At 48.1% G+C, this 17354-nt stretch overlaps 1 protein-coding gene across 2 annotated transcripts in view; it reads left to right on the forward strand.

The window, feature by feature from the left end:
- Positions 1 to 968: 968 nt before the first annotated feature.
- The window catches only part of LOC131080731 (cystathionine beta-synthase-like protein), a 28442-nt gene continuing 12056 nt past the window's right edge, over positions 969 to 17354 (forward strand). For both annotated transcript variants that reach the window (XM_058019246.1, XM_058019247.1), the window contains exons 1-8: positions 969 to 1087; positions 8710 to 8840; positions 9805 to 10016; positions 10841 to 10947; positions 11647 to 11781; positions 14225 to 14304; positions 14774 to 14908; positions 15410 to 15479. In XM_058019246.1, coding sequence (XP_057875229.1) covers positions 8799 to 8840; positions 9805 to 10016; positions 10841 to 10947; positions 11647 to 11781; positions 14225 to 14304; positions 14774 to 14908; positions 15410 to 15479 — 781 coding nt within the window. In that variant the 5' untranslated portion in view covers positions 969 to 1087; positions 8710 to 8798. The remainder of the gene's footprint in view (positions 1088 to 8709; positions 8841 to 9804; positions 10017 to 10840; positions 10948 to 11646; positions 11782 to 14224; positions 14305 to 14773; positions 14909 to 15409; positions 15480 to 17354) is intronic.

Below are 17354 nucleotides of genomic sequence, written 5' to 3' on the forward strand. Positions count from 1 at the left end.
TCGCCAGACATTGCCGGACATCCCTGGACCCTGCTGGACACCGCCGGACATCCTCGTACATCCCCGGACATCCCTGGACATTGCCGGACATTGCCGGACACCCCAGGACATCCCCGGACAGTCCCGGACACTCTTGGACATCCCGGGACACCGCCGGACATTGCCGGACATCCCTGGACATCCCCGGACAGTCCCGGACACTCTCGGACACCCCAGGACACCGCCGGACATTGCCGGACATCCCTGGACATTGCCGGACATCCCCGGACATTGCCGAACATCCCCGGACACTCTCGGACATCCCGGGACACTGCCGGACATTGCCGGACATTGCCGGACATTGCCGAACATCCCCGGACATTGCCGGACATTGCCGGACATTGCCGAACATCCTCGGACACTCTCGGACATCCCGGGACACCGCTGGACATCCCCGGACATTGCCGAACATCCCCGGACATTGCCGAACATCCCCGGACATTGCCGGACATTGCCGGACATCCCCGGACACTCTCGGACATCCCCGGACACCGCCGGACATTGCCGGACATCCCCGGACATTGCCGAACATCCCCGGACATTGCCGAACATCCCCGGACATTGCCGGACATGCCCGGACACTCTCGGACATCCCGGGACACCGCCGGACATCCCCGGACACCCCTGGACACCCCTGGACATTGCCGGACATCCCGGGACACCGCCGGACATTGCCGAACATCCCCGGACATTGCCGAACATCCCCGGACACTCTCGGACATCCTCGGACACCGCCGGACATCCCCGGGCGCTCCGGCCCAGCGCACCGCGCTCCCATTGGCTGGCTCGGAGTCGCCAACGCCCCCGCCCTGACCAATCAGCGCTCGCCGCGCCTCTCCCGCCCCTCCGGGGAGCGGCGGGGGCGGGGCCGGGGCGCGCGGGGGGCGGGGCCGCGGCTCGCGGGCTCCTCTTAAACCCCGCGCATCCCCCGCGCCTTCATCTTCCTCTTCCTCCTCATCACCATCATCATCATCATCGCCATCCTCACCCTCACCCTCCTCACGGGCTCCATCCCCGCCGTCCCCACAGCGGCGGTGTCCTGGGCAAGGTGCGGATCGCGCGGGTGAGGTGGCGGCCGGGGCGGAGGGCAGGGCAGGGCGGGTCCGGCGCATCCCGGCGGCCGCAGGTTGCATCATCCGCGGGAGCGGGATGTGGGGGCTGAGAGCGGGGGCTGGCCGTGCCCCTCATCCCGGAGGGGATGGATGGGGCATGGAGGGCGGCAGCGGAGTGCGCGCAGGGGCTGCGGAGGCTCCCTGGGTGAGGATATTCCAGAACCGTCTGGATTCCATCCCGTGCCATGTGCTCCGGGATGGCTGTGCTGGAGCGGGGAGCTCGGACCAGCTGCAGCACTGTGGTCCCTCCCATCCTGACCCCTCAGTGGGTCTGTGCTGCGTTTCTCTTTCGGTTTTGCAGTGGAGGAAGCGGCAGCCGCAGCCGGGGAGCCCCGGGTGGTGCCGGCTCCGCTGCGGGGCCCGGGACGGTGCCCGGAGCAGAGATGGGCTCTCGGCTTTTCCTGCAGCCTCACGGGATGACTTTGTGCCTTTTGGGTCTCTCTCGGGGTCCTGCACCTGCTCTTGGCTCGCTGCCCATTGTTCTCGTGGGTGCCATGAGGTTCTTCTGCAAGGCTGATGCACTGGACCGTGGAGCTTATTTTTTACATTTGATTTCATCTATTCTCCCTCCCCAGCTGGGAGGGATCTGAATGTGGCTAAGTCATGAGGGAGCTGTTCAGTAGCAGTCATTTGGTCATCCATACTTATCTATAATATACTGAAAATATTTCTTTATCTATAATATACTGAGAAAATATATTTATCTCTAATATACTGAGAAAACTTTCCCAATATATTAATATTAATAACCCTCCTGGTGTCTCGGAGCAGCTGTAACTTGAAAGGCGAGTGATTCTCCTGCTCCTGGTTGAGTATCCAGTCTGCCGTGTATCTCTGTGCTCCCAGCGCCTCTGGCCACGGAGGTTTTGGAACTCTGGGCCCGTTCCAGCAGCGTTGCTCACTCTGCTCGCCCTTGCCAGGGGTTTGTTTGCTGATCCGAGGTGGTTCCGCAACGCTTGCGCTGTGCAGAGGCGGAAAAACACCGAGCGTGGGGGCAGGGGAGCGCGGGGATCCTGTGGGGGACAGGGAAGGCATTCCTGGAGAGCTCAGAGCCTGCTGCTTCCCTTCTGCTCGGATCACCACTGGGGAGGTGGGGTCTGGGGGTATTGGCACTGAGCATCCTTGTCCAGAGCAGCTGGTGGCCCTTGGTGCCCTGCCATGCCCTGTGTGTGTGTCCCCTTGGTGCCCTGTGTGAGTCCCCTTGGTGCCCTGCCATGCCCTGTGTGTGAGTCCCCTTGGTGCCCTCTGTGTGAGTCCCCTTGGTGCCCTCTGTGTGAGTCCCCAGCTGCCCTGAAGAGGAAGAGAAGGTTAGAAGCAGAACCTGCTCCCGACGAGGTGGTGGCAGCCAGGGGCAGGAGGGACCCATGTCCTGCAGTGTGCAGGCTCAGGGACTGAGGTGGCACTGGCAGCACGGCAGCCTGGGGTGGCTGGCATGGGCTGGCCCCAGCTGCTGGCCTGGAGATGCTGCTAAAAACACAGGAATTGGGCACACAGCAGTGCTGTGCTCTGAGAATCCTGCTAAAAACACAGGAATTGGGCACACAGCAGTGCTGTGCTCTGAGAATCCTGCTACAAACACAGGAATTGGGCACACAGCAGGGCTGTGCTCTGAGAATCCTGCTAAAAACACAGGAGCCAGGCACACAGCAGTGCTGTGCTCTGAGAATCCTGTTAAAAACACAGGAATTGGGCACACAGCAGTGCTGTGCTCTGAGAATCCTGCTAAAAACACAGGAATTGGGCACACAGCAGTGCTGTGCTCTGAGAATCCTGCTAAAAACACAGGAATTGGGCACACAGCAGTGCTTGTGGATGCTCTGGGGATCCTGCTAAAAACACAGGAATTGGGCACACAGCAGTGCTGTGCTCTGAGAATCCTGTTAAAAACACAGGAATTGGGCACACAGCAGGGCTGTGCTCTGAGAATCCTGTTAAAAACACAGGAATTGGGCACACAGCAGTGCTTGTGGATGCTCTGGGGATCCTGCTAAAAACACAGGAATTGGGCACGCAGCAGTGTGAGCCTTGCCCATGAGGCTTTCTGGATCTCATCCCTTTGTCCCACTCCTCTTTGAGACTTAGGTTGAAGTGGTTTTGCAAATTCTCTTTCTGATTAATTCTGCCAATCCTGCTAAAAAGACAGGAGCCAGGCACACAGCAGTGCTTGTGGATGCTCTGGGGATCCTGCTAAAAGCTCCACAGAGTGATGGCAGCTGGTCTTTCCCACCAAATATTCATCAGCCAAAAGCTGCCTCCCTCCCAGCTCTGTGCCAGCCTTTATCAGAGATCTCAGGGCCAGCAAAACCTGTGGAGCTTTGCAGGAGGCAGCACAGTGCTGGGGAAGGAGTGCTGTGCTTCTGCTTGTCTCACAGAGCTCGTCAAAAACTGAGAGCAGCTCCCTCTTTTTGTGATGCTGAGCAAGATATTTAATTTCTGAGCATGGAATCCTCCTGTCCCTGAGCTTGGGCTGGGCACATCAAGAGCCCTGCTGCAGTGCTGGTCCATCTCTGTGCTCAGGAAGGGGAACTAGAAGGGAGGAAATACTGAAAGCTTCTGATTGCAGCAGGTGAAAACACAGATAAAGCATGCTCCAGTCTTTTCTTTCGTGCTGCTGTGCTCCTGAGACATCAGGAGAGTTATCAGTGAGTCCAGGTGGGGTGAGCTGAGGAAATGGAGCTGTCAGACACCGGTGTGAGGGCTGCAGGCTCAGCTTCCCTTCCCTGGGGCACAGCAAACTGAACACTCCCCTCTTCTCCCAGGCTGGTTTCTAAAATAACAATTGCCACAGCAGTGGGAGTTGCTTTGCTGCCAGAGTTTGATCTTTGCAGTGTTACAGAGGTGAGGGCATTAAAGAGCTGCCCCTTTCCTTCCAGAAAGTTCTGAGTTGTGCCAGTCTGGCTTTTGAAGAGTGATCATGGAGAGGATGTGCATGTTCTCACCTGCTCTGCAGGAGAAAATGGAAATAAGGCTTGGGATTCTTGAAGGATCTCTTCCTGGAGCCAGATGTTAATTCAGGTTGCTTGAGGTCACTTGGTATCTCCTGGCACAGGAGGGATGGCTGCTCCTGGGGAAGTGACAAGGACACACACACACTCACAGAGAAACCACAGCAGCAAAACAACCCAAATGTTTGCCTTTCTCCTTAATCTGTTTGAAACAAAGTCAAAATTCTCCAGAGTAGAAATCCATTTTGATTTAAGCGAAATGTACATCTTTAAGTCTGTAGTTGGAAAACATAGCTGTTTAGCCTGACTGCAAAAGCCTAAATCAGAGAAACTGCTTCAGGGAAAGACAGAAATAAAAAAAGAAACAAGAAGTGATGAAAAGAAACAGAAAGACTGCTGTGAGAGCAGGTCAACTTGACCTAAGAATTCTTTCTGGTAGAGAAGAACTAGCAAAAAATGTCATGCAAAATTTGTAAAAATGAGTATGTGTGAACCTATTGTGAAATTGTATGCATATGGATTTGAGAAGAAGATAAAAAAATCCTAAAGTTCATTCCCAGAAGTAGGCATGTCTTTTAAGGAGAGTAATCTCCACATGCATCCAGCGCTGTAATAAACATACCAGCTTTACAACTTTCACAAAGTTGTAGAATTTTTAGTTATCTCTGCAAAACATGTTCCAGTTGTGGTGTTTCCAAAGGCTGCATGGTTACCTACAAAGATACCCTGTGGCGCTCAGGCTGAGCAGAACAATGTTCTGCAGTGCTTTATTTGTACCTGCTTAACACCACCAAGTTTCCCTTTGTCAGGTGCAGCAGAGAGAGGGACGGGATACAGGAATTCTGTGTCTCATCCCTGAGATTCAGCTCTCACAGCTGCCTCACACAGCTCCATCCCTGCTCCAGGCTGGGCTCAGCTCCTTTGCTGCTGCTCAGGGGATGTTTGAGCAGTGCTGAGAGCACACACTGTGCACAGCCGTGGAAACTCACACAGCTCCTGACTCACCTGGGCACTGGGTTCAGCTCAGGGTTCATTTCAGTCATTGGCCCTCAGTCCTGCTCTCGAGCAGCTGAGGAATAATTTAGGTCTTGGCTCCCCTGTGGACATGGACCCAGGGGTGTGAGCCTTGCCCATGAGGCTCTCTGGATCTCATCCCTCTGTCCCACTCACTCCCCTTTGTGACTTAGGTGTAAGTGGCTTTGTAAATTCTCTTTCTGAGTAATTATTCTTTTTTTTTGTTTTGTTTTGTTTTTTTTTTTGCCTTGTGTGATCTTGGAACAAAGCTCTGTGGGGAACAATGGAAGGAGCTGGGGCTGTTCAGCCTGGAGAAGAGGAGGCTCAGAGGTGACCTTGTTGCTCTCTGCACCTTCCTGAAGGGAGGCTGCAGACAGGTGGGGTCGGTCTCTGACAGAACCAGAGGACACAGCCTCCAGCTACATCAGGGAAGGGATAGGTTGGATATTAGGAAAAATTTTTTCACTGAAAGAATACTAAAGCACTGGAATGCTCTTCCCAGGGAGGTGGTACAATCACCATCTCTGGATGTGTTTAAAAAAAGCCTGGCCATGGCACTTGGTGCTATGGTGTGGTTGAGGTCTCAGGGCACAGCTTGGACTCGATGATCTCAGAGGTCTCTTCCAACCTCATTATTCTGTGATTCTGTGATTCTGTGATCTGCAGATGTAATGGCAGGAGCTAGTCAGGCTGTTCTAGTTAGACTCTACCCACACCCCCAACTGGTTATGGCAGTGCTCCCCTTTAGAGGAAAATTAAATTCAGGCTGACAGATTCTTTTTCCTAAAGACGAGCAGCTCTTCCTGCAGCTTATCATTTCCCTTGGCCTCTGCTGAGCAATGTTCACCTACAGAAGCAGAGTTGCCATCCTCCTGTCCTGCTTACCCCCCAAAAATGCTGGTTTGGGCCTGTAGGGAGGATCAGGATGGGGATTTGGATGTCCTAGACCACATCTGACCCCATTTTTCTGAATTTGTGTCCCCTAGGGCTGTAAGAAATTAATTATGTTGCTTAAGGTTTGTATTTGGTGACAGGATTTTGAGCTTTTTGTCTCTCTCCTTATTTTTGTTTAGAGTTGAAGCCTTGTTATTGAAGCTTTGATCAAACATCAAGTATTGCCATTATGGAAATGTGAGAGAATCTCACAGCTTATTTGAGGGAAATAAAGACAGCTTTTTCTCAATTTCTGCTGTTCAAGAAGTAATGGGAGTTGATGTTAGTAAATTATTAATTTTTTGCCTTACAATAAAGGAAATGAGATGCTATTGCTTTGCCCAGTCCAAAAGGCAGCTTTTTGAGAGCCACATTAATTTCTGTCCTGCCATCAATACAAATAACAAATACTGTAAACCTCTTATTTTTTACTGCAGTGAATTCCCCCCTCTTTCATCTCAGCTTTTGGACACTCTTGAAAGACACTGAGAGCTGGTGCTTTAAAGCTTTTAAAGGTTTTGTGCTCTTATTTTATTATAACTTGGAAGCAGAACAAAATTTTCAGTCTCCTGTTTCTAAACCCTTGCTGCTTTTCTCCTGTATTTTGAAATTATTTGACCCTTTGGCAGCAAGGCCCCTTTTCAGCTGGACTTTGTCAATATTGTCAGTGTTACCCTGTGGCACAGGCACTCACTCCATGTGTTTCATGCCAACCTTGAAAATCCTCCAGTACTTTTCCTTTCCCAAAAAAACCCCAGTGATACTCTGGACTGTGAACCTGAGCATCCTAGAAAGAGAAATGAGGGCAGGGTTTCAGTCTGGAACTGGGAGTGTGAAAAACGCCAATCACTTGTTTTTAAAATTTTAAAAGTTTAATAGTAACAAAATGGTTTTAAAAATAGTAATGCAATTAGAGTAATGATAATTTGGACAATATGAGACAATAAATACAAAGACTTATGGATGTCAGGGTACCTTTTTCTGGGCAGCATAAGCCTGAAAATGGACACCCATTAACAGAGGATTAACCCTTAAAAGCAACAGCCTGTTGCATATTTATACACCTCATACATGGTGCATAAACTCCATTCAAACACAGGATTCTGTCTGGTCAGTGTCAGCTTCTTCCTCTTAATCCTACTGGTGTCTTTGAGGTGGGAAGAAGTTCATTTCTTCTGATAATGGAGCAATAAATTCTTTTTCTCTGAAAGATTCAGGTGTCCTGTGACTGATATCTCACCGCGAGTCCTTTCTTTAAAAAAAGTATCCTACATGGCACAGTTTCTATTTTAACATTTTTTATAACCTAAAACTATATTTAACACACTACTTAAGAGAATTAATACAGCATTACTTTCTAACACAACACATATAATATTCATTTTAATATTTGCAAAAAGCCAATCATAAAATACATGCATTTTTCACAGGAGTAAGCTGATTTCTGGTGGCAAAGACAGGTTGGTGGTACATTTTGTGTATTTATGGGATCTGTGCTTTTTTAGACTGGTGTCTGTCATTCTAATCCTGGTCAGCAGTCTATGGCAGGTTATAATCCATCTATAACAGGTTATAATCCATCTTGGCTCACGTATTAACTGATCAAATAGAATTGTATCATTTTGGTAGCATGGAAATATTTTTGTTGAAGGAAAATTGCTTCAAGTCTTAGTCTGGAAAGTTGATATTTTCAGAGGTTTTTGGGGTTTTTCCCCTAGAGGAGAGCAGTTTAAATGCTTTAAGCCTTGCAGTGCTCAAGGCAGCAGTGGTTAGTGGCCTGTGTTAACTTGCAGGATCAAATACTGAATTTCACTGATGCTGTGATCCAGATTTTTTTTCCAGTTTTCTCAGCTGTGTGAGATCTTAAATATGTGTTTTGTGTACCTCTGCCAGGAGGATGAGGCCAGGGACCCTTTCCAGCAAAATTCAGTAATGGAAAGAGCTGAACCTTGCTGCGGAACAGTGATGAAGAAAACAAATATTAGGGGAAAACACCTCATGCTTTCCAAGATTTCAGCCAGATTTTTGTCTTTAATTGATAGGGAGCAGCCAGGCTCTGTGAACAACTGGTAGGAGAAATGAACTTTGTATTTACATTACTATTTTGTATTTACTCATTTCTGAAGCTAAAAGCTGCTAGAAGCTTGAAGTGTTTGCTGTGTGTGTTTTATGCAGCACCACTGAAGCTGTGCATGAACACTAATTAATTTTGGGTAGGAACTTGTGAGATTCTGCTCTCCTTGAGGGTGGAGAGGCCTCTGTTCCTGGATAAATCCCTTTCCAAAGTTGTGTACAGGCTCTTTTGGGGACAGCACCATGAAGGACTGTACTGAACAAACTGTGTTTCCTATTACTTTTTGTGGCTTTCAAGCTCCTGGAGTTGCAGAAGGTCTGATAAAGATGTTTTGTGCTTACTGTGGAGGACAGAGCAGAGGGAAGATTAATAATGCAGGAGGGACAGGGTCAGGGCACCCTCCATCAATCCTGCACAATTTCTCTGCTGCCCGATTTATTTTTAATCCTATTTATAGAAGTCATCTTCACTTGCTTTTGCAGCTTCCTTTTTTTCCCCCTATGAAAAAGATGTGTGTGTTTTGCCCCTGTGAGAGAGTTTCCTGATAGTTTGTTTTTTATTTTTTTTTTCTTCTAACTTATATGGTCTACAGCTTTGAAGAGAACTCCAGTCTTGTGACCCACAGCAGTTCTTCTCCTGAAGAAAATCCAGTTTTCTGTGCCACCACCCCCACCAAAAACCATGGAGAAGTTTGTATCAGAAAAGCCTGTTCCTGTCTCTAAGGTACTCACAGCTCTTTGGGGAATACTTGTTTCTTAATCAGGCTAAGCAATATTTCTTATCAAGACAATTAATTTATTTACCTATATATGTGTGTGTTAAAAATATTGCCTCAATTATTTGGTTTGTTCCTTACTTGTTATATCTAAAGGCTGGCTTTCCAAAATGTTGTTTCAGAATTGTAAAATGTGTTGAAATAACTGAAGCAGAGCCCAAGAGAGCTCTGGAAAGTTCTGGATTTCCCCCACACACCCCATTCAAGGGATTAATAAATAAAAATAAATAAAATAAGCTGAAGGGATTAATGCTGGGAGTACTGGAGTGGGAATGCAGGCTGAACAAGGGGAGAAGTTTTTTCCATTTTTTCCATTTTTTCCATTTTTTCCATTTTTTCCATTTTTCCATTTTTTCCATTTTTTCCATTTTTTCCATTTTTTCCATTTTTCTCTTTGGCTGGAGAATTTTCCAGGGAAGGGCCAAGCCCAGGAGGTTTCAAGGCCAGGTTGGATGGGGCTCTGAGCTGGAGGAAGGAATTGCTGAAACCTTTCTGTGAGAGCTCTCTGTGACCACTCAGCCATGCAGAGCCCTCTGGCACAGATTTCTAATGAGTCACCAAGCAGCCTCACTGTGTTCCAGTCTGCTTGCAGTGGGGAGGTTTTATGTTTTATTTCAGAGAGCCTTTGGTGTGGGAGGGTAGTCTCCCATGAGAACAGCCCTGGGTTTTCTGTGTCTGTGCAGGCTGGTTACAGTGAGCCACGTGTGTTTAAATTATCTTTGTGCAGAGCATTGTGGTGAGCCTTTGCTCCCAGACTTGCAGTGCAGGTTCTGGTGTTGGTGATAGGGATTTGGCAAATCAAGGTGATGCTGGAACACTTCCCATCCTCACAGCACTATGGAAACATCAACTCCTTTTTTTTTTCTCCTTCCTTTTTTTTTTTCCTTTTCTTTTCCTTCTCCCTCCCCCAAGAATGGAATCCCTACTCTTCCTTCCCAGAAGAAGCCAGATACCAACTCATGCCCTCATGCCCCTGCCAAGTGTTTTGTCTCTGGTGGGGTGGACACTGAGAACTGCAAGAGCAGTGAGAAAGAGAGGCAGTGGATCCGCCCTGACACACCCAGCAAATGCACCTGGAAGCTCGGGAAGCCCCTCTCTGCCTCCCCCCATCATCATGCCACCCTGTGAGTGTTACCTTATTTGCTGATTTTCAGCACAAACCCAGCTCTGATTAAGTGATGTTTTCGATCAAGGGCTTGATGTTTTGAGTTTGTATCCAGTGGATATTCCTTTGAGCTAAAATAGCTAAAATAACCAGCCTGATAAAGGATGTGGGGGTACCAGTTGTGGGTTTCTCTGGGTCTGGATTGAAGGCACTTGAGGTGGTGTTTCATGTTCACACTCAGGTGTTTATTATTTGTTATCAGTAAAACAGTCTCACTGCTGTGAGTTTGGCAGCTTTTCATTAAAGGCACAAAATGGCCAACAATCTCTTGGTACAAGGGCTTTTAAGACTGAACTATCCAATGAAGAACTGACACCTGGATTATTTTCCCTTTTAACCCAATAACTGATCCCACAGAGCTGCAATGGGGACTTTTCTGCCCAATTACAAAATGCCACCCAAACCCATGGAGAAGGAGGAAGAAGCAGCATGAAGAAGAAACCCAGGACAACACTCTGTGCCCTCCACCTTGCTTCCATCCACAATACACTAAAAACCCCAAAACCTCAATTTTTCACCAAGTGATACACCTACACTGCTCTCTATAAGCTATTTCTCACTTTTGTGGATTCTAGGAAAACTAGAATTCTAGTTTAGGAAACTTTCTCCATGAATGAGGGTCAGAGTCAGTGCTGCCCTGGGGGTCAGGGCACCCCAGAGCAGACAGAGAAATATTCCCAGTGCCCTGGGTTTCCACAAAAGGAGAAATAAAAGCAATAAATGCTGTGTGGTTGTTGTGTGACCCTTCTGTGACTACATTGACTTTGTTTGTGTTTGTGCCAGGCCAGAGCCTCCGAAGATCCTGCCCAGCATCCTGAATAAAGTTGGCAACACACCTTTGGTGCGGATCAACAAGATTGGGAAGCACTTTGGGCTCAAGTGTGAACTCTGTGAGTTTCTGCAGGCAGAGAATAAATTACAAACACTGGTTCAGAAACTTGGGTAGCTTGGGTTAGTAGTGTCATATAACCTGGCCACAGGAGTGCAGGTGATTGGCAGGAAACGGTGAGGAAAAATTCCTAATTTTCCCTGGTAGATTTTCTGGGTTTTAGGACTTTGTCATCTAAAACATCTTTCAGTTTGTACCTCATGAGAACAATTCCTGCAGCTTTTCCATTTCTGTAGAAAACACAAAAATGTTTTTCATAGAAAATAATTTTTTATATTTAAAGCAGTTGTGTGAAGTTTTTGACTGCTTCTCCTATTCAGAGTATTCATCAGTGTGTGCAAAATGCAGCTCTGCAGTTATTACTAAAGATCACTGGAAATGATTAAAGGGGTGAAATGGTCAGTGGATTTTTTTTTTGTTGGGGGTTTTTTAACCCAGCCAATACTGTATATTAATACTGGGAGGAAAAATTCCTGGTTTTCCCTGGCAGATTTTCTGGGTTTTAGGATTTTGTAATCCAAAACATTTTTGGCTGGAGAACTTACCAGGAAAGGGGAAAGGGACAAAAGCAGGGTTTGAGGCCAGGTTGGATGGGGCTTGGAGCAGCCTGTTCTGGTGGAAGATGTCTGTGCCCAGGGCAGGGTGAGGAGCTGGATGAGCTCTGGAATGCCCTGCAGCCCTGCTGGTTGTGTGTTTGCAGTGGCCAAGTGTGAGTACTTCAACGCCGGCGGCAGCGTGAAGGACCGCATCAGCCTCAGGATGGTGGAGGATGCTGAGAGAGCTGGGATCCTGAAACCTGGGGACACCATCATTGAGCCAACCTCTGGGAACACAGGTAGGGCATGGAGAGGCTGGGGAAAGCGTGGGGAGAGGCTGTGGTGGTTTTCCTGGAAAAGGCAGGTTTGAGATCACAGCCTGTGCAGGGAGGGAAGGGGATCTGTTCCTGCCTGCCTGGTGCAGGGAGCTGTGCCTCTTCACCTCATACCAGGAACAATTCTGAACTGTCCTCTGCTGACCAGAGCAGGTGGGAAGGAGTTCTGCTGAACTGCAGAGCCTCTTTGATTTAAAGAAAGGAAGTGCTAGGCCAGACTCATAAGAGTCCTCGGGAATTCAATTCTGACTGAAATTACTGTGTAAAGAAGCACCCATAAGACTGGCATTGATGCCTTGTGTAGGCAGACTTAGAATAGAGGCCAAACAGAGCTAAATAATAAAGCAGGGATTTATGAGAAGGCCTCCATGGATGCACCTTGGGCAGCACCAGAGCCCAGCCAGGGCTGCACCCAAGATGAACCAAAATGGCCCCAAAATGCACGGCCGGGCACGGGGTCTGTCCCTGGGATCAGTTCTGCTCCATTTGCACCTTGCAGTTCATTGTCCCATTCCAGCTTTAGCCCTGCAGTCCCACCCTGCTTGTTTTTCTCTCTCCAGCCCATGGTGTTTGTGCTCCTGGGCTGAGATTTGGATCATTTGTCCTTGGTGCCCAGCTGGAGCAGGAATTGTTTTGTCTCCCTGCTCTGTGCACAAAGCTCACCATCCCCTCATATGAAGCTCAGACCCACACACTAAAGCAGAACAGAACCTGAAACATATAAAAGCTCAAACCTGAGTGAATCTGGATCTTCCCCTTCTTTCAGTTCTTCCAGCAGCAGGAAACTGGGAAGTCACATCTGTTAGCTCAGGAGCTGCTCTGGGGGGCATTCAGGGGATTCATTCTGGGGCCATTCAGGGGATTCTGGGGCCATTCAGGGGATTTTGGGGCCACTCAGGGGATTCTGGGGCCATTCAGGGCAGCTGAAGCCTTGGTGAGTGTGGCTGTAGCTCCTGCCTGAACCATGGCCAGGAGTGGAAAATATCCTTGTGTGTTGCATTCCTCCAGTATCCAAGGTCCTGCCATGACATCCCTCTCTCTGGGTCAGTAGCTGATAAATGATTCTACTTGCCACAGAATCCACAAAGGCAGAACTGAAGGAGATACAGGGCAATTACTTCAGAAAGCTGATTTTTTTTTTTTTTTTTTTGTCACATAAGAGCAAAGAGCAGGGCACACAGTAACCTGAGAGAATTGGTTTTTGCTCTCTACTGCTCAGAGTTACTGGGTGTGTTGAATGTGAGAGCTAATGTGTTATATTTTTATCCTCTCTGCATCCCAGTTCTCCGTCAGCCAAAGTCCTGTTTTGATGTTTTGCTGCATTTCCAGTAGCAGAAAGTACAAAGTATTAGAGTTCAGGTCTCAAAATCCTTTCTTCATCACAGACCATAAGGAAGATCTGGATGACTTCTCTTCAGCCTTTGGCTTTAATGAAGCTGCTGCTGGTCTATTTTGTGTATTTGGTCATCCATATTTATCTATAATATACTAAGAAAACATTCCCTTCCCAATATGTTAAACACCACTTGAGTTGTTTGAGGTGTGGGTTAGGCTTCTCTTACAGGAACAATTAAAGATGATTAAGGTGGGGATTTTTTCTCCCACAAAAAACCAGAGGCAGCTTTGAACAAGCAGGCCTCTGTGTAGGGTGAGCTGCATGTGCTGGTGCCCAGAGGAGCAGGAGAGCTGTAGCCTGAGCTCCACACCTCTGAGCCAACCTGATCAGCTCAGGCTGTCCAGCAGGGAGGTGATCTGATAGCAGGTGTGAGCAAAGAGGTGATCTGATAGCAGGTGTGAGCCTCTCTCCCACAGGGACAGCTCTGCTGAGCTCAGCCCTCAGGTGAGCAGGCAGAAATCAGGCTGGACATGGAGTGGAGATGTTCAGAGTGGAAATGAGATGTCTGTCTCCAGCAGCCAGGGTGCTTCACTGTTGTGGCAAGCTGACACTGTGTTTTAGAACCTCAATCACCAACAGCATCTAAATAATGTGTTTTTAGACAGGACTTAGTCTCAGCACATTGTGAATTGGGATTTGTGCAGCAGTGAGTCAATAGAGGCTCTGCAGACCTTTTGTAGAATCAAAGTGATTCTTCTCATCTCCTCCAGCTTAAAGCACGTTCCTTTCCCAAATTAGACCTGGCAAAATGAAGTGGGTGAGACAGGAGGAAGGTGATGTGCATGTTGCAAAGGCAGCAGTTTGCACAAGCCAAGTTCCCCACCCTTGGCTAAACTTCCTCTGGGCTGTGAACCTCAAACAAGGATCGGCACCTGTAAACCCCACAGGCAGAAACGTCCCCTTTGCCACCCCTCTGGTGGAAATGCTGGAAGGCAGGGCGTGCCAGAGCTGTCCCTGTGTGTTCTGTGCCCTGCTGCTCACTGAGTGCTCTGTGTGCCTTTGCTGTTGCAGGGATCGGGCTGGCCCTGGCGGCGGCAGTGAAGGGCTATCGCTGCATCATCGTCATGCCAGAGAAAATGAGCATGGAGAAGGTCAGAGCTGCCTCTGCTTGCAAGAATTTAAACATAAACGTGTCTGCACTCGCTGAGCTCCTGCTGCAGATCAGTGCTGGGGCTTCAGCAACGAAGGTGCAGGATCTTGGCCAGGGAAAACTCTGGTGAGGTGCTGTTGCCAGTGCCCGGAGAAATCCAGGCTGGCTTGCCATGGATAGAAAATGAAATCCAGGCTGGCTTGCCATGGATAGGAAATGTCTTTAGGACCCATCCCCACAGCACTGCCACTTTGAAAACTCCCATAATTATTTTAAATACAGATAATCTGAGGTTTACCTGGCACGTTGAAGGGGTTACCTGTGTCCCAGGTGAGCTGTTCCTCGCTGAGCAGAGGGTGAAAAAAGACAGTGCTGGAGCTTTGAATATCCTGCAGATATTCTGGCCTTCGGGAGGTGCAGGGGGCCTGTTGAGGGTGTTTTGGGGTTGTGACCACCTTTATTTGCTGCAGGTGGATGTCCTGAGAGCTCTGGGTGCTGAGATTGTGAGGACCCCAACTACAGCCAGATTTGATTCTCCTGAATCTCACGTGGGAGTGGCCTGGAGGTTGAAGAATGAAATCCCCAATGCACACATCCTGGACCAGGTGAGAGCCAGGGTGTCAGAGGTGAGGTGTAGCATGGAGGAGGCTCTGGGGTGTTCTGGGTTGTCTGTTCAACACTCTCCATGTGTCTCTGGAGGAGAAGATGCCCCAAATCTGGAGGTGGAGCTGAGCAGTGAGCACGTTGTAGGAAAGGAAGTTTTTGCAGTCACTAGAGAGCAGCAATGAGCTGGTGTTTGCCACAACCACAGCACTCAGGGTGTCTATTTCCAGTGAGCTGGCAATCCTGTGAGGAAGAATGGACACAGGGGTCACATTGCTAGGAGTGCTGTCCCACAGACAGGACTGATTTTGGCATGGGAGGGTGCTGGCACCTTAGGACTGCGCTTAAATTAGGTCACTTAAGAGGCCTAGTTCCAGATAATACACAATGATACATTCTGCAGAGAGCATGGTTAGGTGTTGTGGGGTTTGGGGATTGTTTGAAATGCTTTTGAACTCGCTCAAAAGGTGATTTTTGTACTTCTGATCTGCCTTTGAATTCAGTACCGCAATGCCAGCAACCCCCTGACCCACTACGACACCACGGCTGAGGAGATCCTGCAGCAGTGTGATGGTAGGTCTGCTCTACTGCTGAACCCTTCCAAGGGCCCCTGGCAGGGCCCTTCTCTTATGTGCCTGGAGAATGAGCCCTCAGATGAGAAAAACATGGATTTTGATAGAGCAAACCCCATACATGTGCTGTGTGTCCTTAGAGAGTTACCTTGTTTCAGTGGTTGTGGTGTTTTCTGGGACCCCCGAGGAAGGAAGGAATGATGATGTTCTTAGAAGGCTAACTTATTACTTTATGATCTATATTATATTAATTATATTATATTAAATATTTTGTTATATTAAATATTATATATATATATATATTATATTAAAGAACACTAAACTATACTAAAAAATACAGAAAGGATACAGACAGAAGGCTAAAAAGATAATAATGAAAACCTGTGACTCTCTTTCCAGAGCCCTGACACAGCTTGGCCCCAACTGGCCATTAAGTCAAAACAATTCACAGCAGAATCCATGGAAACAATGTCTAGACACATTCCAAAGCAGCAAAACACAGGAGAAGCGATCAGATAATTATTGTTTTCATTTTTTTTGAGAGGCTTCTCAGCTTCCCAGGAGAAAAATCCTGGGCCAAGGGATTTTTCAGAAAATATGACAGTGACAAGTGGTCATAGTAATGACTTTTTTTCCCATTAAAGAAGAATTCTTTATATTTTAGACTTTTCTGCCTGTGAGCAGGTGGAGAAAGCAGTGCTGTTTAAGTTACTTCAAAACCCTTCTGTAGGTAGACTGGTATAGAATAGGGTCATTCTTTGATCACAAATACAGAAGTAGGTTTTAACATTTGCAGAGCAAATACTCCAATACACTGCGAGCATCTTCACTTAGGAGTGCAGCACACTTAGTGTGCTCTCAGGAGCACAGGCTGCTCTGTGCCACAGCTGTCCCCAGCAGCACCCTCTGGCTCTCAGGGCTCTCTCCAGCCCCAGAGGGGGCTGAGCTGAGGCAGCAGAGCTTCAGCTGGGCTCGTTCTCAGCTCAGGAGCTGCTTTGGGAGCTGTTGGAGGCATTCCCTGTGATGCTGCAGCACGTGGGCATTTCCATAGGGCACAGAAGGGAAGGCTCCAGACCTACCTTAATAGACAGTGCAGTTTCTGATTGGACCTTCTGATAAGAAAATCAGCAATTAAATTCATTCACATAAAGGTGAGAGGACCATGTGGAAGGTTCTCCTCTGGCTGTTTAGAGGATTTGCCTTGTCCTTCTGTGACAAACTTGGAGTTAAACTGATGGCACTTTTACAAGCTGCCATCCGACAAACTGAGAGTCCAGATGAGTTCCAGATTTAGGCTTCTTGTTTCTCTTTACTTCCCCTTACAGCCCAGACACTGTTCAGTTACCCCTGCTTGGTGGGGTGTTATTCTTTTGGCTGCTAAGCAATTGATTTTGTGTGTGGTGACCTTTTAAAAACCCTTTTTCCTTTTAAATTAACAAAGCTGTCATGTGGGTGCACCAGAGAAGCTGCAGGTGGTGACACAGGGATGAACTGTCCTATCCACACTCCCTCTGAGTGCTAGTGACCAAAACAGCCTTTCTCACATGAAAATGAGGGAGTAGTTGTGTTAACACTTCTCTCCAGAGCTGCCTGTCCCACGCTCTTGGCACTCACTCAGTTAATTAACAAACATAATGGGCTGCTCAGTTTGACTCAGAGAGTGAGTTGTGTGTATCAGCAGATACAGGAACAGGAAAACTGCAGCTGTCAGCTCTGTGGGCCACATCCAGCTGTGTCCAAAGTGCCACAGATTGGTGCCTTGCCAGGCCTCTGGCTGGGCATTTCAAAACCCTTGCTGGAGAAAATGATGATTGAGCAATGCAGTTTCAAGGCAAAGAGTCCTACCCTGCCCTTTTCAGCCACTTTTGTGCATTTT

The sequence above is a fragment of the Melospiza georgiana genome, chromosome 2 (assembly GCF_028018845.1).
Source record: "Melospiza georgiana isolate bMelGeo1 chromosome 2, bMelGeo1.pri, whole genome shotgun sequence".
Classification (NCBI taxonomy): Eukaryota; Metazoa; Chordata; class Aves; order Passeriformes; family Passerellidae; genus Melospiza; species Melospiza georgiana.